The sequence below is a fragment of the Sorex araneus genome, chromosome 9 (genome assembly GCF_027595985.1).
Source record: "Sorex araneus isolate mSorAra2 chromosome 9, mSorAra2.pri, whole genome shotgun sequence".
In the NCBI taxonomy this organism is placed as follows: Eukaryota; Metazoa; Chordata; class Mammalia; order Eulipotyphla; family Soricidae; genus Sorex; species Sorex araneus.
Genome location: NC_073310.1, coordinates 62,375,793 through 62,396,644, shown reverse-complemented (window position 1 = coordinate 62,396,644; position 20,852 = coordinate 62,375,793). Strand labels below are relative to the sequence as shown.

The window sequence follows — 20,852 nt, the reverse complement described above, 5'->3', positions numbered from 1 at the left end:
GGCCTTTTCCTTAGGACCATGTTTTCCGCTTACTGTTAAATAAACAAACCCTTCCCTGTTCCCTGCCAGAGGATCATAAATCTATCCTCCTGGGGCTTGCAGACACTTATAGAATATTGCTTTTTGTGTTAGCAAAACGACTCTGGAAAATAAAAGAGGTTTCTGGCTGGTCCAGTGCCCTGACCGCCCCCCACCCCCCCCCCCCCCCGCACCCACCAAAGCGCAGCTTCTGTAGAGTGAAACGAGCTCTGCGCAGGGATGCTCGCTTTATCTGGAAGGCTCAAACTGAAGCACCATCCTCTCCTTGGGCATTCGTGAGTACTTCGAGCCCAAATTCCCTATAAAAGCCCTCTTCTGTTTTGTTTGTTTGCTTGTTTTAAGGAAACAAAAAATGTCGGTGCATGTTTGGACCATGCTTGAGGCTGATCATCTCCCTTCCCCCATTAGAGTCCCGAAGTCTTCAAGTTGAGGGCTGAGAATCGTAATTCAAATTCCTTGGGGCAACTACTCGGGAAACACAGGACTGTGCAAGCTCCTCCGTACTGGCTACTCACAGGTTATCCTGTAGGAAACCTTGAATCCGAAGTCCGTGGTGCGCCCGTTGGAGTAGAAGTTCAGCAGCACGGGGCCAGACAGGGAGATGGGGGCCGGGGACTCGTCACCGCACAGTGTTACAAACGGCGGAACGGCGAGGCTGAGGCCCCTGACGATGTGCACCCCATCATGGACGCAGGTCCCCGTCACGGCAGAGCGAGCTGCGGGAAAAGCATCAGTGAGTCACGTGTCACCCAGAGCAACTCAACCAAAGCGACCCGTGTGGTCAGGACCAAATGATGGGTTGTGGCAGATGGTACAGGAGTGAGGGTGCGAGCCTTGCATGTGCCCAAACTGGGTTGGATCCCCAGAACCACATGGTCCTGCTGAGCTGGCCCAGAAAATCCCAGGCCCCGGGCGCTGAAATCCCAGCCCGGTTGGTTACAGAGGCGGCTCCCAGGACCCCTGGGCACCCCTTGGGAGGACCCACACCTCAAAACAAAATTGAAATGGGGTTGGAGCAACTTAGGTGAATCTCTCTTTTCCTTGGCTTCCCGAGGAAACGATGCTTATCCTCATCACACGCTGAGGAAACCAGTAGGAGAAAAACTGATGGAATTTCACAATGGATAAATCCCACTTGGAAATAATCCATAAGGCTCTTCCTTGATAAAACGGCTCCCTTAAGTCAGCGGTCAGGAGCCGAGGGCTATTTGGTCACCAGAATATCCATCAGGGCCAGGGATGTGGTGCTGTGTGGGCGCAGCAGGGCTGGGGCCCACCAGGAATGCACTTTGTGGTGCCCAGGGGCCCCGAGGACCACACCCAGTGGCGCTCGGGGTCCTGTGCAGGGGGTTGGACTCAGCTCTCTGTGTGTGCAAGGCGTGTGCACTTGACCAAGGGCTCAGTCCTAGGCCGTCTTTCTGGATGCTGCTACTTTATTCTTACGTGTCGTTATCTCTGCGCATCTCTACTGGGAATACACGAGGATACCGGTTGCTCTCCTTGCCTGCCCACATTTGATATCATCGGCCTGCTCAATTTAGCCATTCTGGAATGCATGCATGGTACTGTATCACATCATATTACTGATAACTAGTCATGTGAAATATTTTTTTCAGGTTCTCTTTTACAAAAGCATCCACTTTGATTTCATAGATAGCAAGCAACTTGAATGTCTGTCTAGTGCCCCCTCAGCAAATTATACCTACTTACAAATCTCTCATGAAAACTAATGGAATTATAATACTTTATATGAGTGTGTACTCTATCCCAGGGGACAGTGAAATCATATTGCCTCCCATCGAGTAATAACATTCTTATCAATTATGATATACATTTACCAAAGAATTTCAAGTCTCTGGCCATAGACCTTGGTGTATGGGTGAGAACCAAAGCCTAACCAGACATACTTGTTTGAAATCAGGGGTAGATATTTTGCTGATAAAAGCATAACAGAAAACTCCCTGGGGGAAAAGTAAGGTCCCAATAATTTTTGTTTGTTCTTGAATTTGGGCTTTAAAAAAAATTATTTCTTTATTATTATTGAATCACTGTGAGATAGACCCTTACAAAGCTGTTCACAATTAGGTTTCAGTCATACAGTGTTTTCATCCCTCCACCAGTTCCATTTCCCACCACTAATGTCCCCAGTTTCCCTCCCATCACCCCCCCATTTCACCTCTAGCCTGCCTCTATGGCAGGCACTTCTCTCCTCTCTCTCTCTCTCTCTCTCTCTCTCTCTCTCTCTCTCTCTCTCTCTCTCTCTCTCTCTCTCTCCTTTTGGGCACTGTGGTTTGCAATACAAATACCCCCTGTCCCCCAGACTCTAAAATAAAGGCAGGATTTGGAACAGACAAACACAATGGCTCTTCCAGGACACCGGGAGGGGCCTGTGTGCGGGACTGAGAGCCACCTTGTCTCTTCTGGACGTGCATTGGGACACACTGTCCCCACTGGAAGAGCCGCGTCCCCGAGACAGCCCAGGAGCACCAAGGGGAAAGAGGAAAGTAAGAGTCAGTGAAGATGGCATCAAGGTGCTTGATTGGGCAGAGATGCGGGGCACCCAGCCATGCCATCTTCCAGACAGAGCGTCATAATATTATCCTTTCATGTTTAAGTCAGGTTGAGTTGAGCTTCCCGTTAATCATGCCATTAAAATTTCCTAGTAGTCGAGTCAGAACTTGCCCCCACCCTGGGCACTGTTGATTGATTTCTCCAACAGAGACCATCAGGCCCGTTTTAAGCCAATCACAGGTGTTTCAAATGCAGAAAAAGCCCAGAGCAGGAAACTAGTATGCTTGAACTGAGAAACAGCAGTGGCTGGACCAGACAGGCAGTACAGCAGGTAGGGTGTTCGCCTGATGCACTGATAACCCTGGTTTGATCCCCAGCACTCCCTAAGGTCCCCCAAGCACTGCCAGAAGTGACCCCTGAGTGCAGAGCCAGGAGTCAATCCGGTATAACTCCAGATGTGATACCAAAACAAAACAAACAGCACACATGGAGGAAAATGAAGTTGTGTTGCAGAAATCAGCAAAAAGAGAGCAGCAAAGAGAGGACTTCCAAGGTTTCTTGGGCCTGCTTTGCTTTTGAAAACTTCATGTGATGAGAGGAGATGTTGAAAATGCTGCCCCAGCTAACCTGAAGATAATTCACCAGTGTTGTTCCTTGTTTGTCGCTCCTTTAGGGGCTACACCTGGGAGGGACCAGTGCTTTATGAAAAAAGACATTTATTAAATTAACCCTAAGTAATCCTTTCATTTTGAAAACCCCGGATGAGACAAACTCTTCTAAATTGGCACAAATATACAAATTATAGATATGAAGGACTTAACTTTAATTACTAGATCATGTAATTAGAAGCAACATGAAACTATAAAAAAATGGAGCAAAAAAGTGAAATAGGCTAATCTTGGATTCAAGATTTGAATGCTATAAAGTTATGGAAGATTTGTTTTCCAGACATCAAGTGCTCCACTGAATTTAAAACTTTTCTAAGAGGTAAGTTTGGGTATAAATTATTACATAGCAGTTGTAAAAATGATATTGTTGTATAGATATTAAGGAGCTTACCCTGCATGCAGCCAACCCCAAATTATCCCCAGCACTGCAATGTGGTTCTCTGAGCACCAACAGGGAGTCACTCTTGAGCACAGAACCAAGAGTATCCCTGAGCACTTCCAGATGTGGCTCCTAAAGCCTAAATAAATAGGCAGGAATATCTTTATCCAGAAGTAACATATAAGGAGCGAGAACAACAGTACCATGGGGAGGACATTTGCCTTGCACATGGCATACCCCGGTTCGATCCCTGGCATCCAATATAGTCCCCTGAGCACCACCAGGAGTAATTTCTGAGTGCAGATATTGCCGGCGTGACTCAGAAAGCAAAAAAACAAACATATAAAAATTGCAAAGCCAAAATCATAGATTACAAGAAGTATTGCTGGTGCTAGATTGAAATTTTGGCTCCATATTGGCCAAGTAGCCTACTATGCAGATGTTCTTTTAGAGGGTTAGTTTTTAAGTTATTAATCTAATAGTAGACTATAAGAGAGGTGCTTCTATTTTAAAATCCTGGCAACACTATGACATACAAAGTGTGTCATATGTTTTATTACATTTCAAAAATTAATTAAAGGAAGCAGTTCAATTATAGAAAGTTTATTCATGGAATAGCAGAGGTATATCTATACTGACACATAATCAAAACTCATTATTTATAAAAGGTCTTTAGTTACCAATTAGGGAGTTGGGCAGCAGACAGGCAGAGAAAGTTGAGAAGGTTTCTTTTTTTTTTTTTAAGTTGGCAAAAGAATATCAAATGACTAAACAAATCTTTCAATGCAATGGGCTCACTGTCACAGCTGAGTCAACAAACTACAAAAGTTATGATACTAGCACACTGCTACGTGAATTTAAACAAATCCTTCCTAGGAGTTGTTTAAGTAGCATGCCCTTGCAAATTTTATGCAAAAGTAACTAGACATCACATATCAGAGTGTGGCAAGGTCACCTAACACCAGAGAGCGTGGTGTGGACCAGCGTGACCAAGGTAAGCTCCGCCTAAGGAAATAGTGCGAGTAGTACTGGGTGGGGTGCTTGCCCTGCACACTGAAGACCTGAATTTGGTCCCTAGAACCACATCTGGTCTCCCGAGCAGTACCAGGAGTGATCCCAGAGTACAGAGGGAAGAACAGGCCCTGAACATTGCTGGGCGTGGCCCCCAAAGAAACAAAAACAAAAGTCAAAGGAATATACAACAAAACACGATATAAATGTCACTGATCATCAAGAAACTCGTACATATGAGTCCTTTTCTCACACATTGTTCTTCTCAAGCTCTGCACGGTCCATCAGGGCAGTATATCAAAGACATCAACACGAGTCTTCCCTGAAAGGACACTAATGAATAAGAGTGAATGCCTCTCTACCACCATAGGGGGGATCAAATGACCGTATAATCAGAGTGCATGCCGAGCTCTCAAGGAAATAGAGCCGAGAGAGAAATTTAGTCAACTTTTGGCCAAAGTTCTTTAAGGGGCAAGATGGACATCAAAGTTGAATCTATGACCAAGAAATGACATTCAGTCATACACATGAGAACTCATCGCAAGGAGAAATACCCTAAAGCCTAAAGGTGCTCTTTCCTGGACCAGACTAGACACCGAGGGAATGAGGGATTAAATCCGTCTAAATTCTGTCTCCTTTAGTAAATGAATCTCAGAGATGTCCAACCATCCTTCATAGTTTGTCGTTATGACCACTTCATTCTTCTGAAAAGCTTTAAAGTGTGTTTGAACTGGGTAAGACTCTAGGCAACATAGAGAAACAGAACTTCGATCATGGTCTTCTGTGCCTTTATGACAGAGCAGTGTTCAATTCCAGATTCTACTACAATTCCAAGAACTTGGAAAGAATCAAAGGAAAGCAACAAGGGGTAATTCAGCAGTGCCAGGACTTCCTGTGTAGAATTGAGACTCTGTGCAATTTTTCTTCAGTCATAGAGCTGCCGAAGCAAACCGGAGGTGTGAAAAATATTCCTTCCCTTGGGATGTTTTGATGTTTAGGACTGGAGGGATAGCACAGCGGGTAGGGTGTTTGCTTTGCATGTGGCCAGCCCAGATTCAATTCCTCCGTCCCTCTCATAGAGCTCGCCAAGCTACCAAGAGTATCCCATCTGCATGGCAGAACCTGGCAAGCTCCCCGTGGTGTATTTGACATGCCAAAAACAGTAACAACAAGTCTCACAATGGAGATGTTACTGGTGCTCACTCGATGGTGCAAATCTGCAAATCGATGAACAACTGGACAACAGTGTTACAGATAAGATAAAGTCCAGCAAAACAGAAAAGATTTTAGGAGAAGCATGGATTTCGAGGGGTCTGTGCCCTGTCACCCATTTGATCTTGTTCAGAGCAGCTTAGAACTTGGAACCCTAAAAGGAGGAAGCACTCAGCAGGTGGGGAGCGGCACGGGCTGAGCCACATGAAAGCTAGTCTTAGAACACAGGCAAGCAAGAAATCTCAGAAACCAAACTCTCTTCCTGTGCTCATTTTAAATAATACATCACTAAGGAACTACTTCAAAAGAACATTGCCCAAGGTTTCCCAAAATAATAAATTGCAAAATATGCCTGCATTCTTACTTCTCTTGTACCAACTAAGCAAGCAAAGAAGAAATGGAAAATAGTTGCATAAAAGCAATACCACATTCATCAAACGTTAATTAAATGGGGGTGGGGTGGGGATGGGAATGAAAACAGTGGACTTAATTATGGGGCTTTCGGGAATGAAAAATGAAGTGGCCGAAGAAAGAGCTAAAACAAAATTTTCTTTCTCCTTTTAGCTTTCTGTCAGGTATAGCTTGATAACTTTACATCAGGATTTGGAAATGAATCAAAGGGAATTTGGGTAAATATTAGGAGGGCTTTCCACATGGCAGCTCTGGAAAGCTAATTCTCTTTGAGGCCATACTTCGAGAACAATGAGCAAAGCACATACCTTTCCTGTGCATTCTACTTCTGTGCTAAATGCTACTTTTCTATTCCATTCTTTTAAATTTCCCAGAAATCTGGAAACATCTTTTTGCTATAAAAATGATAAGGATATAAAAATATATATTTTTTAAGACTATCCTGTATATGAGGAAATAAGATATATATTTGTTCATCAGAACCAATCCCCAAATAAGTGCAAGCACAAATATTTTTTTAAAATTTCATATTTTGTTAGCTTTTGTGTTTCTATATCTATAACCAAAAGAAACATGTAGAGTTTATTCATTCTGTTTTGTTACAAATTCTGAGGACATTATTTAGAATACCAAACACCATTTCAGTCTTGAGAATACCTTAAGAAAATAAAAGCTATCTTGTAAATACTAAAATGGAAATTTCTTCCATGTGATTTTAATTAATTTGCTAGAATTACTAACAACCCTATGGAAAAGATGGAAAATCCGCAGTTCACAGAATGACTAGATGGAAAATGTAATAATGAGTTAGTTAGAAAATCTTAGTCCAGCAAACAATGATCGTGTTTTTAATTTCCACGGGAAGGAGGCCATGGGTCCTTTGTACCCTTCTTATATAAAAGTCACCATGTGCAATTGAATAATCAATATATTGACCCACAGGGGGAAACATTCCCTAACAAAAGTGGCCACTATTTAGTAGACCTGCATTTTTTTTTTAAATTCTTTTATTAATTCACCATGTGGAAAGTTACAAAGCGTTCAGGTTAAAGTCTCAGTTATACAATGCTCAAACACCCATCCCATCACCAGTGCACATATTCCACCACCAAGAATCACGATATAGCTCCCCCCTTCCCCCCACCTCCCCAGCCCCCCACCCCGCATGTGTAACTGGTAAATTTCACTTTACTTTCACTTTACTTTGATTACATTCAATATTTAAACAAAAAAAATTCACTATTATTGATTTGGAGTTTCTCCCCCCTAAATTCGATCTGCTGAAAAGAAAGCATTTGGTAATTTGTTTTCCATTGCTGAGAATGAAGAGATATGAGGTCAGGAGGCCGCACTAGCAGCAGCATAGTTTTGGATTTCTGTATTTTATTATTTTAGTAACTAAGTCTAGAGAAATGTCTGCCGGTAGACCTGCATTTTGGACAACTGTATTTCCCTGAAATATTTTATAGCCTGACACAGTCCATCTTTTCTTGCCAAATCTACCTTTTGCGCTAACCACCCAGCCAGAGTAGCTCATTCGTTAGATCTCCCACCTCTGCCAGCTCAAGTGATTCTGCTAATGTGTCAGCTTCGGAAACGCTAAAGCCTTCGAACAGAGTCTCTAGGGAACAAGTTACGGGCAGCAAGGAAGACCAATACTCCTGCCATAAAAAGTGATTTTCCTGACAGCGATTCTCAGTGTTATTATAAAGTGCAGCCCTTGAGTCTCTCGAGCTCATTTTGAAGGGGTGGGAGGTGATTTTGTGGAGGTTAAGGGAATCTCTAAGGAATCGCCACGGACGGTGTGCAGCGAACTGAGTGTTGCTAGGCTGAATGATGAGAATCCAATTATAAAAAGAAATTTGATTAATGTTGCCCTTTTCAAGAAATCACGAAAATTCAACAGAATTACTCAGCAGTTTGAAAATCTGAGTACTTGTAACACTGGAAATGTCACAAGACATTATCATAAGGATGCCACTTTTGTTAAAAAGTCAAGTCTTCACTGGGGGAAGGAGAAGCAACTGTTCTCACGGAAGCAGAGAGCACTTCACCAGGGAGAATCGAGATCTGTTTCCAGACCACCCGGATGAGGGCACGCTGGAGTCTGCCTCTCCATGGCTCCAGTCCCAGCGCCAGGCGTACTCGGAGGAGTTCCGGGTCACAGAGTGTGTTCCTGCACTGTTTCCTTACCTTCACCCGACTTTTATTGAGAATCAAAGTGATTCTCGGAGGGAGAGAAGCAAAGGGCTCTGTACAGTCCCGTGAGCGGATGGCAGCCACCCGGGCATGGAGCCCCACCCCAGAACCCTGCGTCTCTCCTGCCACACCCCTTTCAGACATTCCACAGTGCTCCTCCCCTTGGTGCCGCCTCAGCTCAACTCCAGGAGCTACTACTGGGGCCAGTGTAGGTTTCCCTGCTGCTTGTGTGCACACATGTGTGTATGTGTGTGTGCTCATGTGTGTGCACACATGTATATGCATGTGCATGCATGTGTGTAAGTGTGCATGCTTGTGTACACACGTATGTGCATGTGAGTGTGCATTGCTTGTGTGTACACATGTGTGCATGTGCATGCATGCATATGCATGTGCATGTATGTGCATGTGCACATGCATATGTGTGTGCACCTCACTGAGCTCTCAGTGCTTGGTAAGTCTTTATATATTTACCAGCATCTCCTACATGATATTGGTATATAACATACTTGTGTTTATGTAATTTTAGAACAAATGTGGATCTTGGAGATAGAACAGGGATTAAAGTGGTTGCCTTGCACATGGCTGATTCCAGGATTTGATCCCTGGCTTCATATATAGTCCCCCGAGAACTGCCAGCAGTGAGCCCTGAGCACAGTACCCAGAGTAAGCCCCGAGCAACTGGTGTGACTCAAATCTCCTTCTCCACAAAGCAGAAATTAAAGGACAAAGGAAAAGCATAAACATACATGCACAGGTGCAATCTTAATCACACATGTTCCTCTGTTGATTAAACTTTTCCCACATGCCAGTTATAAAAAGAATAGGAAAGGTAAAAGGGGAAAGAACTCCTATAAAGCGAGGGTACAGTGGGATAACTCAAATATGCTATTTTGAGCAGAAAATTGGATCACCTTAGATAAAGTGTGGAAGCTCCCCCTAATGCTTCCCATGTCATGAACATCTTTTCATATTATAGGGATTTTGTGCTAGCAGATGCTGAAAAGATTGTATTTTGCTTCAGATTCCATTTTTACAGTGAAAACATCAATTTATCCTTGGCATTTGCTAGCAAAGACATGTGTCAGAAGCTACAATTTGCAGTGATACAGGGAAAGGGGGTCGCAGATAAAAGATAGAGAGGCTTTGTACGACTTATCGGTGCACAGAATTTACATGTCATTTTAAAAAATATAACTTAACTTTCCCAGTTGCTGAAGGCCGGCAGAACATTTGTTTATGTGCAACCTTTCACTGTCAAGAGAGAGAACTCAAACAGGGAAGTGGAGATTAGGTAGAAGTAGCCTGACAAATGTACGGATTAATTTTCATTTGCAGATGAAAAGCTAATTGCTTTGCAAAGAAATGGTGAACAGAATGGAATGGCTGGACTGCCCCTCGGCTCAAGGGTGCTTTCCCTGTGGTGCCAGCCTCCATCAAATGCTGAATTGTGACTATAGCAGAACTCTCCCTGCAAGTCGGGAATGAACTTCAGGGGAGGCTTGGTTCCAGAGATTTCACAGTCCCTACATAACTAATGAGGGAAAGGAGAAAGGAGATTAAAGGATAACATTTAAGAGAGGTACAGAATAATCATTACCAAGTCTATAAATTAATTCACCCATTCAGCATTTATTGAGCACTTTGTCTCCCCAAATATAGTTCTCTTGCTATATTTCTGAAGTATGTAGCATGTGAACACAAATGGATACATTAAAAGCCTTTATTAATATGATACACTTTGCATAGACTTACTTTCCTATGCAAATCTATAGGATGTCTGTTTAAGTAAAGTTCTTGCATAAAGTTCTATCTCTCCTGGGTGGAATATAGAGCGGTACATATGTTCTTAAAATATTGGATGGAACATTTGACAAAAGGCAAATATTCATGATACATAAAGGACTCATAATATTCAACAAGAAGAAAGCAAACCACCCCATCAATATAAGGGAAGAATTTCTGAAGAGAGTGTGCTCCAAAGAAGACATGCGGATGTCCTACAGGCACCACAGACAAAACCGTTTATCAACACTGACTATCAGAAATGTAATAATATGCTAATGATACATCATCTCACAACAATGAGAATGGCCTATATAAAAGTAGCAGAAAAGACAAATTATGATGGGGTGTAGCTAATAGAAATGCTTATTCACTGCTAGGGTATATAAATTGGCTAAGCTTCAATCGAAAACTGTATTTTTTTCCAAAGAGTCAACATTAGAACTACAATGTCACCCCTAGTATCTATCTAAAAAAAAGAATCCCAAACAGCAATTCAATAAGACACATGATCATCTATGTTCATAGCTATGCTTAGAGAGTCAGGACCTAGAAAGAACCCAAGTGCATAATGACATGTACGTAGATAAAGAAACCGTGGTAGATAGACAGCATGGAATTTCACTACAACATGGATAGTTATTGGGGGTCCTGTTAAATAAACTGTCAGAAGGAGAAAGACAAAAATCCCACGATCTCATGTGGGGTATAAAGAACCCACGTAAGGAATGGACATGTTTATGGGCCACAGATTTGAGATCACTGGTGGCATGAGATGCTGTGATAATGGAGTTATGTTATATGGCACCCCGCATGCCTAGAATATATACATATTGATAATTCTATAATTCAATGTCACCCCAGAAAATATATGCATGCATTGGATGGCATGTACTGGGTGGCACCTCAATCAAATTTCAATCAAATGTAATCAAATGTATGCTAGCATTTTTACATCCTCCAAGTGGCGGTGCCTACTGCCCGCTCCACTTACCGCACGTGCAGTTTTCAAATAATCAGTTGTAATCTATATAGAATAAACTTACCGAACTAGGAGATAGTACGACGGTCAGGAAACAGGCCTAGTATCTGTCCCAACCCGAGTTCAATCTCCAGCACCACGTGATCTCACGGAGCCTGAGCACTGCTGGGGTGGCCGGTGAGCTCCAGCTTTCAGGAGAAACAGCACCGCATCCTCTGGTCCTTGCAGTGAACTGCACACCCCTCCCCCAATTTGGCTGAAAATTGCTCAGGGACGCTGGGGCCTCCTGATACATCCTGGGAGGCCCCAAACCAAAAGAATAAGGGGCTTGAGAGAGAGGACAGCAGGTGTAGAGCGCTTGCCTTGCATGTGGTCGACCCAGACTCGATGCCCAGTGCTCTATATGACCCCCCATGCACTGTCAGGAGTGATCCCTGAGCACAGAGTCGGGAGTAAGGCCGCACCCCTCCATCGGAAAGAAGACAGCTTACCTTCCAACTGGAACGACTCGAAAGTCAACAGGACCATGGACTGAAGGCCGGCCTCAATGGCGTAGGTGCAGTTCATGTTGTTGTCATACTGCTTTGGGTAGTTCGGAGAAACGATGTAACCGGATGGCTCAGTGAAGTTCCTCCCGCATCCTAAATTGGAAGAAAAAGGTAATAGTCAAATATTTGTTTTCCACAATGACCAATCCCAAGGTCTCACACCCTGCAGGGCGAGGCTCTGTCACTGACTCACCCCCACCCCCACCCCCACCCCTTCGCAGTGGGGCATCACAGAGCCCCAGATGCTCTCGCTAGAGGCAGTTGGTGTGCCACTGACGGGCACCCTGGCATCTTTAGGCAACAGCTCCTGAGCATCTCTCAGTTCCTGCTCCACGGAGCCCTGGGCCTTGGCAGAGGTTGCCCTTGTCCTTCTGGCTTTGTATGTCCCAGTCTCGCCCACACCGGGGAATCCCGCAGTCTGCCCGCGGCAGCCCTGCCCCATATGGATGTGAGCGTTTGCTGTCTCAGCGCTACTCACGGCTCACAAACGACGCAGAGAAGCCCTGGGCCGGCGCCTCCTGGGACTGGAAGACGGCGGTGAAGGCATTTCTTGGGGTGATGACGGTGCCCGGAGCTGTGTCCCCACAGCCCGTGGCTAACAGGGCTCCGCCGGCCTCCTGGGTTCCGGCCCACACCTAGCAGAGACAGAAACACCACTCAACACCCTGCTTTTTCCGTGTCAGTGCTCTGATGTGCCTAGGCAGGGAATGGACCGTCCTCAGGTACAGAGAACATGACAGTAAGTCAAATGCATGCAGACCTGACATGTTTTTATGTGAGATCTTTTTCCAAGCAGATTTTTTTAAATAGCATATCGAATTTTGACTCTTCCAAGGAGCTGGGCTCCATTCTGGGGCAGTCATCACCATCCTGTTTGCTTTTTAGCTTCTTACCCGGGGCATCCCGCTGGCTCCCAGAAAAGACAGAGCGACAACACCTGCTTCAGTGGGGCGCTCGCGGCAGGTATTTACTAAAGTCTTCAATAGATTGGTGGAGCCTCGGGAAAGTGGACGCGAGTTCCAAGTATACATGCAACTAACCTATAGTGAACTAAGCCCCAGAAACCTCTCTGACGCTGCTGAATTTCCAGGCTTACATGGAAGAAAGGGTCAGTCACTGCCTGTCACCCACTAAAGAGGGTCCAAGCTGACCCACGCAGCAGATTTGGCCACGGTGAAAGGTGTCATGGAGGAATCCATTCAAATAATAGTTGCTGAGGAATATATCGTCAATACCAGGAACCCACTCAGGCCAGCGCATGCAGCCTGGGAGAAGGCAGTGGGTGGTGCCTTCATCAGAGGGTGGTGAGTGAGGCGAGAAAGTCTGCTGGCCCGGAAGGGGTGTGGCTAAGTCAAAGGACAGACCCTGCTGGCCAGGAGGCTGGGCAGGAGGCGGTTAGCATGGCAACAGATTACAGAGCGACCAGCAAGGACAACGTGTTCCTCAAGGGGATGACCTGCTAAAAATTGGGGATCATGGGCCTGAAAATTCTGAGGACTCATCGGAAAAGTTCAGACTTGGTTTGGGGGAAAGTGCCATGTGGAGAATAGCCTGGCGGGAAATCAGCCCCGGCAGAGAGAGCTTTGAAGGGTTGGGGTGGGGAGCGGGAGGGAGGCAGGGGAAGAAGATCTTGTATCTGAGATGTTGAGTCCCTCAAGGAAGGGGCTGATATTTGGGAATGAATACAGATTATGGGGTAAAGACCATTAGACATGTTTTTTTTTTTCTTTTCTTTTTGGGTCACACCTGGCGATGCTCAGGGGTTACTCCTGGCTCTGCACTCAGGAATTACCCCTGGCAGTGTTCAGGGGACCATATGGGATGCTGGGATTAGAACCTGGGTCGGCCGCGTGCAAGGCAAACGTCCTACCCGCTGTGCTATCTCTCCAGCCCAAGACCATTAGACATGTTTAACCAGGAAATGCCCCTCTGACTCAGTGGATCTCAACTGGAACTTGGTTCTCCACCTCTCCATGCCATTGGCTCTGTGCGGACGCATTTGGTGAGTAGGGTTGGGCTGTCAGGGATCCAGACACTGTTAAACACCCCATCAAAGAGAGACAGAATCTCCCTTCCCCCGCTCCACAATTACCAACTCAACAAGGCTCTAATAAGGTAATTGGGTTTGAATTTGTCTTACCAGACTTTAACATTTCTTCCCAGCAAATTATACAAAATTACCCATTCTGAACCCATTAATTTCAGAAATATTCCTCAAGCAAAGCCATAAAATATGAAGCCTTTAAAAACATTTCCACTTGCAAATCAGTCCATTGAAAGAGGTGAAATAAGTCAGTGTAAAATTTCCCAGCTCTTTCACAGGCATGTCCTATCAACCGGCTTTCAAACACGGGGGATTCCAATGTTAGTCTTCTTCCTGAAGTCGAAATTCTGCCATTTATTAGATATGGGAGCTAACCTCAGGAGCTACTGAAAAAAGCAGCACAGCTATGATGGCTAATATCTAAAGTAAATCAGGAAGAAAGTATATATTCCCATCTTCCTTTCCCATCATATAATATTTTCAATCCACGAGTTTCCTATCCATAATTTGTAAAATTACAAACATGACTTACTGAGAAATTTTTGTCTATATTTACTATTTTTACAAACATTACCAAAGTGATTAAGGGGTAAAATTTTTCAAAGAATATATAGTTATTTTTCATAGGGGCCACACTTGCTGATAGAAGGACCACCAGTACAGGATAACTTTGGTTTGTCCTTTCTGCCTTGCCACAGGGAGCTAAGGTTTATTGGGTTACTCCCATCACAGTGCTCCCATTCCTCTGTGTTTATTTGTAACCTCTTTCTTTGTGCTCTGCTTCTGCAAGCAGTCAATCACCTTTATCTTCTAATCAGACTCTGTTAGCTTGTAAATATTGCTTTTCTCTTCCCTTAAGTCTTTTGCATAGTTAATTCAGAGCAATGTCCTTTTTGTACAGACAGAGAAGACAGTTAATGCTATGCTTTTGTAAGTTGGGACTTAATTGACTCCTAATGATATTCACTCCTGGGCATCTGTTCTCTCAACTTAAGCCTCAGTTGCCCTTACTTCCTAGATCCCCAAAAGCAGGGTCCCAACGAGGGACTGAATCAACCCAGGGCAAGCTGTGAGCTACCCTGGCATTGAAATGGGCCAGGCCAAAGTGCCATAATACTTAACTATAAGTTAAGAGCCTGGTCATGGACAAATTCTGTCATGATCCAAAAAGCAATAGCTGGATTAGGGCCCCGCTAGAGTTAGGAAAGATTAATCTGGCTTGAGCACTGTAGTCTGAGATCTATAGCAAGATGTCTCCAGGACAGCCACCCTACAAGCTTAATGTATCTCTTACTAGGTTCATTCAGAATAACCAATATTAAGAAGTAGAATTAAGATGTTAATTAAGTTATTGAACTAAGGAGAGGAGAAACACCTCGAAGTGGTATTTTGCCCTTGAGGGGCAGAGGGCTTTCATATGTTGATTGTGCTACCTGATGGGTGTGGTGGCTACCCCCAATTCGGGGAGTTGGTGAGAAACTAGAGAGACCCAAGCAGCAAGCGAGAGTGCAGAGAGACTAGGATGGGGGACAGGAGGAGCCGGGAACGAGGGGCCGTGTGAGACTGGAATGGGGAGCTTATGAGACTGGAAGAGGCCCGTGGGGAGAATGGAGTAAACGGCAACTGATCACCAACCAGCCTGGCCCTCGTTTCCTCCTTCGTCCGCCCAGGGCATTGGCCACCCCAGTGGGGAAGCAGGGCGAGAGCACTGAACGGAGGTGGCAAGAGAGAGCTGCCAGGGTTCCCCAGTCGCTTGGTGACTTCACACACCAGGGCGAGACCCCCTGCTGCTCAAGGGGGCATGCAATATTGGGAATCAAACTCAGGGCCTTGCACATGCTAAACTTATGCTCCACCACTTGAACAATTTCTCTGGCTTCGAGATCATCAGGTTCTCTAATAAAGAATTTCAATAATGCTCAAAAGCTTATACTTTTTCTGAGCAATCAATTATGGATGAAATGTCTCTTGGCCCCAGAATATAGCTGTTGGAATGGTAACAATGGTGAAGAGCATTAAATATTTATAGCCCCACTGCTCAGCCAAAAAGTCATTTCATGGACAGTGAGACCCAGGACTCATTGACATTATATTGGGTCTATAAAATGTTATGAAATGGTCATCAGGTCAAAAGCTTTGACTTAGCTTTTATATAAGTCAGCCTGGCTGCACATGATATTTTAGTATTCAATTAACTTAACAAAGTAAATGTCTGCTGAAATAACTGTGGATACACAGGCAATTGTAACTTATTATATAGAGAAAGCCCTCAGACATACTGCCAAGGACCTCCCGACACTGGAGTATGAGGTCCTAACCCAGGGTGGGTGCTGATACTATCTACCAATCATTACATTCCATGGCTTTACCTGTGTTCCCATGTCTGTGTTTATGAATGTGCTATATGCCACCAGTGTATCATCATGGAACAGTCCAACATTAGAAGAACCAAGAGTGAGCCTTTAATAATTATACACAATTCACTCTCTCCTCCACTTCCTCCTCCTCCTCCTCCTCCTCCTTCCTCTCTCTCTCTCTCTCTCCCCTCTCTCTCTCTCTCTCTCTCCCCCCTCCCTGCCTCTGCATCCACCATTCCCACATGTTTCTAACCATTGTATAACTGTATCACTATCATCCCGTTGCTCATCGATTTGCTCGAGTGGGCACCAGTAACATCTCCATTGTGAGACTTGTTACTGTTTTTGGCATATCGAATATGCCACGGGGAGCTTGCCAGGCTCTTCTAACCATTAGCTGAGTTAATTTCTATGAAAGCTGTGAAGTTTAAGGTCGCTCAGAGGAACTGGTCCCTTTGTTAGTTCCACCCATCTCAGTATCTCTTGTCACAAACTAAAAAGTATCTCTTGTCCAGGAGCCTTAGAGTTTGGAGGGAAAGAATGCTACCCCAATCCACTAAGTTTGGTTAGGGCCCCCAGTTGATCCTATTTCCCAGTGACACTGATCTTGCCTGGTGTCAGAGGGACCCCATTTAAGTGACATTAAACATGACATGGTTACATGCTTCTGGTTTGGCAGTCGAAGAACTCGCAAGTCTTTACATAAGTCTATACATTTGAGGGGGATGTAGCCCATAAGAGAAAGAGTTTGTGCGTTCTTCAAAATAGGTGCTTCAAGGGTGTGGATATCGCTGAAAGGTGTGAATGCATGTGTGTGCCCCTGGCACCTACACCCCAACTGCAGGGTTCTTGGGGCACTGCTGGGGCAACTCCTAATTAAGAAGGAGCTTGGAGGAGCCCTCAAGCACCCCAGCCTCCCCAAGTTCTTAAAAACCAATCTGGAAAAGTATATATTCAATAGGCACATCTTACATAAGTGTAGAATTTTTTTAAATTCAAATAATAAGCATGGACCAATTAGGTCTAAAACAATTTGAGAGTTGATGTAAAATAATAAAAACATCCTCAGTAAAACCACTTCTACTCATTAGGTGGTTTTATGTTCCAAGTACCAAGCACTATTTCCATTTTTATATCATATTACCCCTGCTGCTTAAAACACTCATTTTAAAGTTTATGGTTGGGTAATTTAAAGCCTCACTGTTTAATTAATTCACAGAGGAACATGCTGGTGGTAAAGGCAAGAGCTACGAGAGGTGTCCAGGTGAACGTGACCCTGTGGCCAAGGTTCTCACACTAAAGGAGCAGCTGCTCAGAGAGTCGAGATCCAAGATGCAGGGGCTGGGGCCACAGCACAGCAGGGAGGGGTTTGCCTTGCACACAACCAACTCAGGTTCGATTCCCGACAGGCCATACGGACCCCGAGCATCACCAGGAGTAACTCCTGAGTGCAGGGCCAGGGAGTAACCTATCTGGGAGTGGCCCCCAAGCAAAACAAAATAACAACAAAAAGATGCAGGCTGGGAGGCAGGGCAAACCAAGGGTCACGTGCTTGCTCTGGGGCCCATATCCATCTGCAGTGCTGCACCCCCTTCCCCAATACTGAGACGGGACTAGCCTCCGGAACCTCACTGTGGTCCAGCATGAAATAAACAAAACACCCCCCCACACACACACACACAATACAAAAGAGCCCATACGATAGTCATCATCCTGTTCTAGTGCCATGACCCTACAGAAATCCAGACGACCATTACCCAGGATGGTCATTTTCTGGACTCTCTCAAGCCCTTTTCAGCCATGGGGAAGGTGGACACTGGCCACGTCTCTATTGTTATTTTTTCCTTTTTGGGTCACACCCGGCGATGCACAGGGGTTACTCCTGGTTCTGCACTCAGGAATTACCCCTGGCGGTGCTCAGGGGACCATATGGGATGCTGGGAATCGAACCTGGGTCGGCCACGTGCAAGGCAAACGCCCTACCTGTTGTGCTATCGCTCCAGCCCCTGGCCACGTCTCTAAATCTCTGACCTTCCATCATTTCTCTAGCTCAAAAACACATCAGCGCCAGTGTCCTTCCCCAGAGGGTCGGCAGACGTAGGCCTCTCAATTCAGACCACTCTTTTGCCTGTCATGTGCATTTCATTCATTTTGTCCTTGAAAATCTCTGAGAAACAAAAAAAGGGGAGGGGGGAACGAGGAGGAGATGCAGGCTGGCGTCTCTCTTTAATTGCCACAGAGAGGAAGCAGCTTTGAGCTCATGAAAATTTCACAGGCCCAGCCTGCACTGCCCTAATGAAAGACCCGCCTGCCTGCGTATCAGCAAGTGAACAGCCCCAGAGGGACGGGATGGTTCTCGCATCTCCCCAGGGAAACCCCAGCAACTCAATTGTCCTTTCCTGCCTGCCAAAGGCAAGGCGTCTCTTCCACGCTGAAATGTTTCAGCGGCGTGAAGCCCGAGGGCACTGGGACCGAGCACACGGGCACACTGACCTTCACAAAGCTGCTGGGACACTGGCCATCCCTGCTGGGGATCAGGAAGTTGCTGTGGAAACGGATTTCCAGGTGTTGGCTTTCGTGCGTGATGACAGTCCAGGAGCACCTGCTGTTCTCGGGGAAGTTCTGGGGCCAGTGGGGGGACCGGATGGTCCCATTGTCCGAATGAAGGATTCCTCCGCAGCCTGGAAACATGGTCGGGGGTAAGGCACCAATCTGCTGGGACCCGTGTGGGGAAGACACAGTCCCACAGGGGAACTCTCAGGCTCTGCCTCCAAGCAGGCCCCAGAGGCCTTCAGGGCAGAAACATCTCCCCTAAAAGTCCGGCACCCCATGCTTAGGCTTTCAAAAAACACACCTGGAACCACTAACCCTTGGCGGTGCTCAGGGGACCCTATGGGATGCTGGGAATCAAACCCAGGTTGCCTCGTGCAAGGCAAACGCCCTACCCGCTGTGGTATTATTCCAGCCCCTAAATTCATTTATAATTGTCCTCTAACAGAACTAGCGGAAACCATTTCCAGCACAGGAAAACCCAGCCATTAAGCAACCTGGCTCTTTCATGTTTAAGTATTAATTCCCAAAAATAAATTCTGTGGGTTTTTAAAAGGAAAAAAATAATAGAATTACTTTTCTATCATTGACGTCTGTGCTTAAGAGATCAGGGAAGAAAAAAAGTATAAAGTTAAAAACAAAAAAGGAAGGTAAGTTAAGGAATGTTCTCTGTCGCCTTTGCTCTGAAGCCCCTGGGAAAGCAGTGACTTTTGGGGCTGAGGCGAGAGGACAGAGGTCAAAGTGCATGCCTCACGTGTTGTGAGCACCTTCCAATTTGATTCCTTCCACCACAGGGTCCCACAATGTGTGTGTGTGTGTGTTTGTGTGTGTGTGTGTGTGTGTGTGTGTGTGAGAGAGAGAGAGTGAGAGAGCACAAATGCATATAAAGAAATCTTAACACTATAAAAAAAACCAGTGTGAGAGTAATATGCAAGGACAGTAGAAACAGGGGCGGGAGGACTGGGCCATGTTTGGAAGCTTAACACATTTGAGGGGGCAGTTAGGATACAGAAGGGACTAATAATAGTTGGAAATGATCACTCTGGGCAAGAATTGAGTGCTGAAACTAGATAAAGGGATATACATAGGGATATACAAGATTACCTTTCAGTACCTGTATTGCAAACAATAATGCCCAAAAGGGTTGTGGGTGGTGGTGGTGGGGGGAATTGGATAACGATTGTTGAAACTATTGATTGAAAAAGATAGAACATCAGAGAATATTTACCTAAAGTCTGTGTGCTCCATGTTGCATAAAATCCACCACTTTCCGTGGAATGGTCTGAATTAAAAATCACCACTAGCTGGTTGGAACCAGACTGGACTGCCCTGGGGTTCGAGTCGCCACAGTACTGTCCCACGATGGGCGAGCCAGGAGAGCCACCGTTCCTGACGGTCACCGAGTCCCAGGAGCAGGTTATATGGGGCTCGATATCGAAGTCAGTGAAGTTGAGCTGGAGGAGAGAGGGAGGGAGGGGTGAGGCGCTGCAAGGTGAGGCGGTCCAGCCACAAGGAGAGACGACCCCGGGAACGTCAATTTTGTATTTGTTAATTTAATTTTGCATTTGTCTCTTATGTATTTCTCTCCATCCTCTCTTTGTCCCTATTGACATTTCTCTTGGAAACTGTGAGAGGAAAACTTTCTTTTATTTATTTCTTTACTATTTCTTATTTATTGGGGCACTGTGATCTACAAGGCCTACCTCCAACGTCAGGGTTGTTCTGTACAGTCACTGGTTCCCTCCCTCTCTCCACCCTGCCCCCACCAGGCCCCAACAAACTCTTATTTTTCCTGAGGTTTTTGAAGTCCACAGTCGCCTCAACTCTGTGTCACTGAAAGAGGAACTTTCTCTGGGAACTGGAGTCCTCCACCTGAGACTGGGAGGGCAACTCATTCCAAGAAGACAAAAGAACACATCTCCTGGTGGGATGGCATAAGAAGGGGAAGGAGAGTCTTCTTTTTGTTGTTTTGGGGTCACACCCAGCTGTGCTCAGGGCTGACTTGTGGATCTGCATTCAGGGATCACTCTTGGTGATGCCTGAGGGATCATATGGGATGCCGGGAATCGAACCTGGACTGGCCGAATGTAAGGTAAGTGCCCTACCCATATTGCCATCTCCCCAGCCCCAAGGGGGGGAGGAATATATTTTTGATA

At 45.4% G+C, this 20,852-nt stretch overlaps 1 protein-coding gene across 1 annotated transcript in view; it reads right to left on the bottom strand.

The window, feature by feature from the left end:
• Window positions 1-20,852, bottom strand: part of CUBN (cubilin) — a 271,581-nt gene that overhangs the window by 37,255 nt on the left and 213,474 nt on the right. The window contains exons 53-57 of the mRNA XM_004605343.2: window positions 19,925-20,150; window positions 18,640-18,827; window positions 12,224-12,380; window positions 11,689-11,838; window positions 555-755 (exon numbers count right to left, since the gene is read on the bottom strand). Coding sequence (XP_004605400.2) covers window positions 555-755; window positions 11,689-11,838; window positions 12,224-12,380; window positions 18,640-18,827; window positions 19,925-20,150 — 922 coding nt within the window. The remainder of the gene's footprint in view (window positions 1-554; window positions 756-11,688; window positions 11,839-12,223; window positions 12,381-18,639; window positions 18,828-19,924; window positions 20,151-20,852) is intronic.